Here is a 10,021-nt window from a genome sequence, read left to right as displayed (position 1 = left end):
GCCATAGGAAGAAAACTCTCTGCCCTCGTGCCAGTGCCTCGGGGTCCAAACGCCTATAGCAGGCTGCCATGGTCCGATTTCAGATCTCCTGCGGCTCCAAAAGGAACCGGGCTGCATGTCAGGCAAGCAACATCTCCCGTCTCTCTAGGAGAGATAGAACTCCGAGGTCCCTCTCACTGAATGGGAGACAGATGCTCTTCCATATTATCAAGTGCACCTTCCGACCACCGGTATACAAAATTGGTAGCTTCGCCGAGAAGAAATCTTACCGTCTCACTCCACTAAATGTCATTGCTATGCAAATTCATGAAAGTTCAGGGGCGTATGTAGGCATTAAAGTAGCAATTCAATCGGTCAAAAGTAAGCCGCGCCCGATTCCCACTTTCCACGTCTTCCTTTCAAACGCCGAACAGCCTTTACAAACCGATAGGCGTTACCGTTTGCTGACTCCGTGCGTCAACGTCCCCGTTAGAAACGGCGTTACTCCGCTGCCTATATAAGCCCCTCTCAACCCCAATAGAAGCGAAGCTGCCCTCCGAGTGCTCCTCAGTCCTCTTCATCCATGGCGGCGCCGGCCGGGGTCGCTCTCGCAGTCGGAGTTCTCCACCGCCGCCGACTCCGCCTCCGCCGCTGCCTCCTTCCCTAAAACTCTAGATCCTCCGCCCCCGTGTAAGCACCAGATCGGTCGTCGGAGCGACGATCGGAAGCGGGGAGGAAACTAGTTTGAGGAGATCTTGGTGATTGAACGGGCAGGCGATGAGCGGCGGTGGAGGAGGCGGTGGAGGAGGGGGAGGGAAGGCGGAGGGGCAGTACTCAATGTCGAAGACGTCGGTGTGGTGGGACATCGAGAACTGCCAGGTCCCGAGGGCCTGCGATCCTCATCTGATCGCCCAGAACATCAGATTGGCGCTGGAGGCGATGGATTATCGCGGGGCCGTCTCCATCTCGGCCTACGGCGACACCAGCAAGATCTCGCAGACCGTCCAGCAGGCGCTCTCCAGCACCGGGATCTCCCTCAATCACGTCCCTGCAGGTAAAAGATCGATTCTTTGGACCCTAATTCTAATAACTTCTCGTATATCTTTGCTTTTGTTCGGTCGCTATTTGTTTGATCAGTCTCTTCATCTATCCGAATTTTGCGAGTTTCGGTTTTGATCGGGTTGTTTGTTTATTTCTTTCTTCATTAGATTATACAGCTGGATGTTATAGGGTGGTCATGAATGTTTTAATCTGATGGTCTTGATTCTCTATTCTCTCTCGATTTCCCCCCTTTTTCTCTAGTTGACATCAGAAGCTAGTGGATATTGCTGCTAAGAAGTCTAAGGTTTTCTGATTTGTATGATATTATTGGGTTATGATCTGTGTGTTTTTTTCCTCTTTTTGGGTGGGTGGTTGGATTCCAGATTTGACGGGCTTTAATGCTTTGATCTGAGGAGAAATTGCTCTGATTTCTATACTTTATTGCTTTTGTTTTATGATTGATATGATTATGTCTCCCTTTCTTCTTTTTTTTCAATATGTTAAGCAGGTGGGTGTGCTATGCATTAAAACACTAGATCCTGTCTTAGGAGAATATAGAATTGCATCATGTTAGTGAACATGCTTTCATCGGCAAGTGAGCCCTCACAAGTCCTAGTGGCTGTAACATCGGTCTGCTGTTAGATTACAGTACTCATATTCTTTGACCTCTGTTATAAGCATATTTTTATTAGTTCATTTTTTTACATTAGTCAATGTGTTTCGCTCTTTCGTTCTAGCTTGATAAGTGTGTGCATATTCGTTATTCTTTTGAACTGATTTTTATTGGAAGCATGATGTTAATCTGCTGTGTAGTTGATTAGGAAACGTTTAGTTAAAAAGGCATGTAGGAGACATGACCTGTTACCTGTGCTACGTGGACACTAGTGTCCAGCTCCAATAATACATCTTGGATATGTATTTTAATTGGATAAATATCAAACAATTGGATACTTCCCTTTTTCTTTTCCTGCTTTTATAGATGGGTGGATAATTGGCTCCTCATAATGAGTTCAACCCACCATAATAATGTTGGTAATGACCTTTTCCCTTTTTTAGATATTGGCCAAGGAAATAAATATTGAAATAACTTTGCAAAATATACTTTTTCTTGTATCCCTCAGCAAATAAAGAAGTTTCAGAAACACATATAGTTAATGGCTTTAAGATATCTTTCGCAGCTGTACTCAAGGTCATGAATGCCGTTTATGCAAATCCCTATTTCTACACATTATATATATATGTATATGTGTGTATATGTATATGTATGTATATATATATGTATATGTGTATATATATATATATATATATATATATATATATATATATATATATATATATATATATGATTATCATCTAAAGCTAATTTTACTTTGTCCTAAAATGTATTTTGAAGGGTAGTTTGATCATAAAACCAATTTAGTTCTTGTAGTTTTCATGTTTTCTTAGAAACTACAATCTGTTTCAGTTGTTTTTTTTGTTCGAATTTCATTGTTGCTAATTTTCCATGGTAATGCATTATGTTTGGATGACATGGGACAAGCAGGCTTCCACCTTTTATTGCTAGTATCTTGGTAATATATATATATCTATCTATTTATTCTATTTCATCATCGTGCTAATTGTCATCATGCTAACTGCAGTTGAATGAAACAATCTATCTATCTATGTACTCTATTTCATCATCATGCTAATTGCAGTTTACAATGTGTTTTCATATCAAGTTGTTGTTATTTGGCTTGGACTAGTTTGATAACCCTAGTAGATATCCAACTTTGTTGGAGCAGAATTCCATGGTCTACCTTTGGATCACCAATTAGACAGAGCATAGTAATTCTGAAAGTAGCTAACATATGCTCCTTTTAAGATTTCATTGGACTACAATTATTGTTATTTCATGCTTGTATTCAGATATGATTGGAATTTAGTAGGTAAAAGGATAAAATTTTAAAAGGTGAAAAGGATGTGATGTGGTTAATTCTATGCATGAAGTTCATTTATGAATATAAATTTGGGGACTTCTAAAAATATTGGGGTACCTGAAATCTGCTTGGTTTTAGATATGATTCAGGGAGCAAATATCTGGGGAAAGATATTTGCAAGGAGTTGAGTAGAGATAATGGTGGATAAAGATACAGGGGCAATAAGTAAAACTGGCTACATTTTATGAAGAGTATTAAATGTTATATTCCAGAGGCACTTTTGGTGTCACATGCACGGATAAATGCAAAGGATTTTCTGGGGGAAAGATGCATGGGTGATGATTCCCATGATTATGCTGCAGATTATGTACTTAAAAATTTTAGGGAAGTTTTAATAGGAAATTTCTTTCCTTTAGAGAATGACTGGGTGGCACAAGGTAAAGGTTGCTATTCTTCAGCAAAAAAAAGCAAGACTTGGTTGCTTGAATATTTTGGCTCTAGCAAAAGAGGATCATTTAAGGTACAGAGGCTTTCAGTGTGTATGAATTTTTCCTATTACTAGACACTTTATTTAATCAATATACTGTTGTGGTTGGTGGTTCTAAGAATTTTATTGAGTGTTTGTAAGGTAGTACACGCCTTTTTAGGAGCTTATCTTTATTGATTGGAGTTAGAGATGTTGCATCTAAGCTGGGTATTATCTATCTCAGACATGTTCAGTTAAAAATGGGATGGACTGACCGAAGCTAGATATTGTGTTTGATAGTATTTCCTACCCAATGATGGACTTAAGAAGGATGAGTTTTATAAAAGAATGCCACTTCTCTTGGAAGGAGGATGATCTTCTCTACCTATTTTTTCGACATCAAGACGTAATCAGTATTTCGTCAATACAGAAATATGCTATAATCTGAACTGCTTCCTATATATCTTCCTCTTATCTCCTTTTCTCTTTTTTTTCTCTGTAGAGTATAAGCTAATTGTCTCAAATGGTCATCTGGCTTATATTTTTCTTTCTTTCTTCTTCTTTTTTTCCAGGAATGGCTTTATGTTTCCGTCCTCTTTAAAATTGTAGCTAACTTACAATTGATCAGGAAGTCCATGATGAATGTTTATCTTTGTAACTAGTGCAGTCCCCTTAGTTGTGTTCTATCATTCTTTAAATATCTCATGGATTAGTTTTGAGGTTTTTTAGTATGTAATGTAGAGCTCAAATCAACTCTGATATTCAGGCTGTTATGTTTGTTCTTTTTCCCTTTCTCCATTTAAACGACAATGTTGATTTTCATCAACCATCTCTGTTGTCTAAGAAATGATTGGTTATTGCATACCTATGTTCCTCCAGTTGACCTCATCTTTGTAGTATTAGCTTGTTTGCTTATCTCACCAGTGGTTGAGACATTTAACAGGAAATTGATACTACGCATGAAATCATGTAGATTGCTCACTTTCAGTGAACTATGATTCAATTTTCTACTTCTAGGTTCCAATAAGGATTATTTTGATCACATGCCATCTATTTATGAGCATTTGTTTGTTTCCTTTCACATAATGGCATCCTTAGATATATAAATAGTCTATCTAGGAAGCTTTCTTTAGTTAAGCATGTTTCATACTGTCGTTTACATCCACTCCCATGAAGTTTTGTTGTTTATGGTCCTTTTATTGATGTGACTTCGTTGAAGAACGCCCCGAGACTTTTTCTTTGTTACATTGCTAAAGAATTAAGGGTAACTTTTGGAATACATTGTGTTCACAATCACTTTGTTTTCCTAGAATGCTATTTCCGTATGGTCTGTAGTTATATGGCACAAGCTAGTGTTTTTTGGAACAGATAAATGATGTAAGGAACTTCAATTCAATCCCCGGTGAGTCAGGCCCAGTTGCAGAAATTTCTGCATCTCATTTTTACTGTTTGTTCATGTAGTTGAGTTTCATTTTAAGAAACAAAACAATTCATTCTTTAGATCAAGGTTTAAAGTTTTGGTACTGGTACCTAGTTGGTTGCCGGTATGTACAATACCGATGCATACCCCAAGTGTTGGCACAGCAAAAGTGATACCCTGTAGCATGTGTTGGTGTGGCATGGAACCTAGGGGTATCCTGGGTACTGGTTTGTCACCAGTATGGTATGGCTGGTATGGACTGGTACAACATGGTGCTTGAATCCTTGCCTCGAAATCTTATGTTTTTCTTTCTATATGTTCCATTGCCATGAATTACTTGAAATTCTGATTATACATTTCTTATTCTATACCCATTTCAACCCCTGGTATCAGCCCCTTGATTGCATTATAGCAGCCATTATTATCAGATACATTTCTGGATCATTCTTTTGAATCCTACCAACTTCCAAACCAAATTTGGTATATATTTCTTTGATCCTGTTGTAGTTTTCTGGCATTCTGTCTACTAGTGCTTCATAAGATGTCATATGCCCCATCCTCCTTTTGAATTTTCCTTTGTGTTGTTCTGATAGGGTTCTTAACATAATGCAGGCGTCAAAGATGCAAGTGATAAAAAAATTCTAGTTGACATGTTATTCTGGGCAGTAGATAATCCTCCTCCTGCGAACTATTTGCTTATCTCCGGTGATCGTGACTTTTCCAATGCCCTCCATCAATTAAGAATGAGGAGATATAATATTCTTCTAGCGCAGCCACCAAATGTATCCCAAGCACTTGTAGCTGCTGCAAAGAGTGTGTGGCTCTGGAAAAATCTTCTGGCAGGAGGGCCACCATTGTCAGAGTCCCCTTACCCAAGTAACGTATTGAATGACAATTTATCGGGTATGGAGGCATCAAAAAACAATATCCCAGATGCTGTGCAGACAACACAGACCATTGATCCTCCTGCTGCAAGCTCGCACTTGGGAAATCAAAGGAATTTTGGAAATGGAAAGGCTGATAACCGATACAAGGGGAAGCAAGTTAGAAGGAATGCGAGTGCAAGTCAAGCAAGTAGTAACACTCCAAAAACATCTAGCAATGAGAATAAGCTGCATCAATCTGGAACTGAAGGTCTCATGAATGGAACGCCCAATAATGGTATTCCGAAATGGACTAAGAAGCAGGCAAATCAAGCTTCCACTTCCATGACATCAAGTTTTGAAGTCAAGGAAGGTGTTCAGTTGAACCATCCAGGAAGTAGTTCTTTCCTACAGTCATCACTTCAAAAGCCATCCTCTGAATCTGGGTATTCTCATCAGACTGGGACAGTTCAGGTTAAGGACGCTCCTCATGAGTTCTTTAGAGCTAATAAGCCCAACACATCAAGTGCACCTACACCAGATTACAGTACACCATGTCCTGAATTCCCCATGAACAATGGGAAATACTTCCCAAACAATCATCAAACCTATCATCCTCAGCCATTAAGACCTAGTGATTTACTGCCTCCACAAACTAATATTACATCTGGGAATTTGTCTGCACCGAATTCTCAAAAGCACAGCTCTTATCCACCAACAAGCTGGACTAGCGGCCCACCATCTACTTCACCACAAACCTGGTCAAGTGGTTTGCCCTATGCTTCAGGACCTTCAGGGAATCTGCCAGATATTAATAGGCTTAATATGTCAGATTATCCTAGTAGTGTTCACCATAACACTCCATCTCATCAGCAAACCCCAGAACCAAGTATGACTTGTGTAATGGAGCGTCCTAATGCTCCACACCAAGGACAACCTTTCTATCCTGACTATATGCACATACCTCCGCCTATACCTGTCATGAACAGCAATGCATCCAACAATGCACGCTGGGGTACCCCAGGATGCGCTGCACCACCAATTGAGGTCCAGGGTCTCGTGGGAAACATTCTACGTGCCTTGCATATATTGAAAACTGAGAAAATGGCCCCAACAGAAGCTAATATAGCAGATTGCATTCACTATGGGGACATGAATATGCAACATTTTAATGCTAAGATGGCTCTTGACTATGCCGTCCAGTATCAATTTATCGTGATGCACAAGTTAGGTGGTAGCTTGCCATTCTATATCGTAAAGAATGATACATTATGGAAATGTGTGAATGTTATGGATGGTAATGCTAAGCATCCGAGAGGTACATGGGATGCAGTTCAAAAGTTTCTTTCTTCAAAAAATGGACGCTCTGCTCTGAGGTCCTCACAATGCAGGTAAGTATTATTACTAAGCTGATCGTTGTGATGATCCATTCAGTATTTCCCCTTGTTAAAGCTGCTTGCCTATTGTATACAGGTATCAAGCTGCAATTATGCTAAAGCATCGATGCTTGAAACATCTTGTTTTGGGTGATATTCTTCAGATCTTGCATATCGTGATCACCGTGAAGAAATGGATCTTACCTCATTCTTCAGGTTGGCAACCTTTGTCTTTTAATGTATCAATTTCAGATACAAATGCAGATGGCGGTGCCAGTACCAATCCATGATATTGGATAGGTGATGATCTGAAGCTAGCTTTAGAGTGGAAAAACTTGAGTAGGGATCCTTTCAATTTCTCACAGTAGAATGTTACATTTAGTAAATATGAGGCAAAGATAGCTATAATCCTATGGTTGAAGTGTCACACCTTTGGAGCAGGTTACTTCTATATTCCTTAGTGGTAATTGGTGGTATTAGAGTGGAAAGACTTTGAAGGGAGGAATGTTTTCAAAGAAAGGGGTATCATGAGATCTCCTGAAGGTAATTCTCCTGTTTACTGGGGCTGTATTTAGGCCATATAGTTTGCAGGCTCAGGTGATGTTGCTGTATCATATCAAGCAAAGTTGTTCTATTTGGAGATGGACAAGGTACAAGAGTACCAGAACCTTCTGGCTGTGGAATGTCAAGTGGTATCTATGCATAGCTGAAAGTTATTGAATGCTTTGGATATCATCATTCCTCGTGCTTGCTTTCTTTTGGTTCTCATAATATAGTCATTTGTAGAACATTGATTAATTGAAACCATCTTTGTTGGTGACTGGCTTGTCCTTGGTTTTGGTTGATCATTTGATGCAACAGAAGGGATGTCTCCAAAGGAAGCACATTGTTCAGCATTCACTGCAATGGGTTCTTGAATTAAAACATCCTGTGTTTACATGTTAGTTGGATTTACTGAATGTAAGAAACTTTCAGACTATTGTATCTAGGTTGATTTGCTGAGGCGCCCCATCATGGTAGTAAATGCAAGTGGGTTGTGAAAGATCAACTTTGGGCTTAGCATTCTTCTGCTGTGTCAGGATTCGCGTTACTTTGTTGCTGGTTTTCATTAGATAATTCAGCAGCTGCAGCATACTTTATAGATGTCAATGGCCCTACATTTCAGTCATCAGCTTTACGACGCATGCATGTTGGATGAACTGCCTGAATTTCTTTTGTTGATAAGACATGCAGCTGGTTGATGGCAGATTTGACTGAGAGACTAGAGGCTTTTGGTTATGCTGGATGCTATTTCTATCTTCAGAATCTGTAAAGATGCCTTCAGGCATTTTTGATGGATAGCTCTTAAATTTTGTCGAAAGACTGTTCCATCTTTATTGCATGACCATAGCTGTTATCAGTCAAATATTAAGTACCTTGTATGTATTGTGACTATGTTACGTATGCTTTGAATGCAATTTATGTTTTGATATGGGTGCTTAAGACTGCTTGTTTTCTTCTTCCATGCCTCTTATTAGGCAGTTTTGATGATGCATTTTCAAGAGCATCGGCTATATGTATGAGGAATGATTTTTCCTTCCATGCCTTACATACGAGATGAGATCAAGCTGTGACATGCCAAGCGATTATATAGGTGGCATCTGAATTGCGTTCCAACCCGAATATTGTCGTCGCCTACTTGCCGCATTCTTTCCTCCGTGGAAGGGTAAGATTTATGCCCAAATTTGACAAATGGCCAATTTAACCAAGTTTAATCTCAAACTAGTTGTAATTGTTTACATGCATCCGTTTCCTCCACTTTGCTCCGTATATTTTTTAAATAATTTTGAGATATAAAGTCCTTTCCTATTTCTTCATTCTATATTGCTTTAAGTATACTTTATCTCTCTTCATCCCATTTACAGACACAAACCACTCGTTTGTACTGCTGCATCATTCGATTTGCACAGTGCATGGTCAAACCATTTAAATTATTAATTTATCCTCAATTGATACTGGCTCCATTTTTTTTAAGGAATGACTTTATTGTTTATTTTATTTTTTTTTATATTACCATGTATCCATCTCATCATTTTTTTTTTGGCTACATTTATTTCGTGCACATTATTTTTTGACTATCTAACATTTTGTATTATAAAGCATAGCTAGTCGTATAACTGTTCTATAAAATTTTTTCTTTCACTTGGCAAGTATCTTATGGTCACAATATTGCAGTTGCATTCTTCATTTCATCAAACCTACTTTTATTCTATGACGTCCTCTTCAATTTTTTTCATTATGAATAATTGATCATAACTACTAAAAATAATCACTCTTAGAAGCTTCATGATTTTTAATTTTTTACTTCACTTTTATCAATATTTATATAATTTTACTAAAACTGCACCACCTATCTTGTTTGGATCTTAACTAAAATTCTTAAATTCTAGTGCACTCTTCTATAATTCCAACTTACTATTGACTTCTTTCTTAATCTTATCCATCAAAACTGTATCATTTGTAAAAATAATCTGTACAACTAATATCGTCCTAAATATATCTAGTAGGCTTATCCACAATTAGTAGAAAAAAGTAAGGATGTAAAGTAAATATTTGATATAAACCTATCATAATTGAAACGTATTTGTATCACCATCAATATTCTTACACTACTATAACCACTCCATCATACATGCCTTTAATTACAAAAATATATCTAAGAGAAACTAATTTCTTTTCTAACATCTATTATAAGACTTCTCCAAAGACTCTATTATATGTTTTTTTCTAGATTAATAAAAAATATATAAGATCTTATCTTATTTTTCTATACTTTGTATTAATCTCCAAGAAGAAAAATAACTTTCATAGAATAAAATCAAATTGATTTTCTAATACTTTTAGACTGCTCAATCATTCTCTCCTAAAGTTCCATGGCTCATCAGTTAAATACCATAACAGTTAGAATAATTTTTAAA

General features: G+C 38.0%; 1 protein-coding gene across 1 annotated transcript; it reads left to right on the top strand.

Moving 5' to 3' along the window:
- The first annotated feature begins 526 nt into the window (after positions 1–526).
- On the top strand, positions 527–8,546 carry LOC103707687. Its single transcript, XM_008792276.4, has 3 exons — positions 527–1,033; positions 5,438–7,079; positions 7,162–8,546. The coding sequence occupies exons 1-3, from the start codon at positions 757–759 to the stop codon at positions 7,352–7,354; spliced, it is 2,112 nt and encodes a 703-aa protein (XP_008790498.1). The 5' UTR covers positions 527–756; the 3' UTR covers positions 7,355–8,546.
- The last annotated feature ends 1,475 nt before the right edge of the window (positions 8,547–10,021 follow it).

This window comes from Phoenix dactylifera, unplaced genomic scaffold (assembly GCF_009389715.1).
Source record: "Phoenix dactylifera cultivar Barhee BC4 unplaced genomic scaffold, palm_55x_up_171113_PBpolish2nd_filt_p 000502F, whole genome shotgun sequence".
NCBI classification, from domain to species: domain Eukaryota; kingdom Viridiplantae; phylum Streptophyta; class Magnoliopsida; order Arecales; family Arecaceae; genus Phoenix; species Phoenix dactylifera.
Note: the sequence above shows the minus strand (reverse complement) of the source record. Positions and strands in the feature narration are given on the sequence as shown.

Bases quoted from the DNA above. Each gene is read 5' to 3' on its own strand.
- LOC103707687 (XM_008792276.4), top strand. From the start codon at position 757: ATGAGCGGCGGTGGAGGAGGCGGTGGAGGAGGGGGAGGGAAGGCGGAG. The intron at 1,034-5,437 runs GTAAAAGATCGA...AACATAATGCAG, and splicing joins CCTCAATCACGTCCCTGCAG to GCGTCAAAGATGCAAGTGAT. The intron at 7,080-7,161 runs GTAAGTATTATT...TATTGTATACAG, and splicing joins CTGAGGTCCTCACAATGCAG to GTATCAAGCTGCAATTATGC.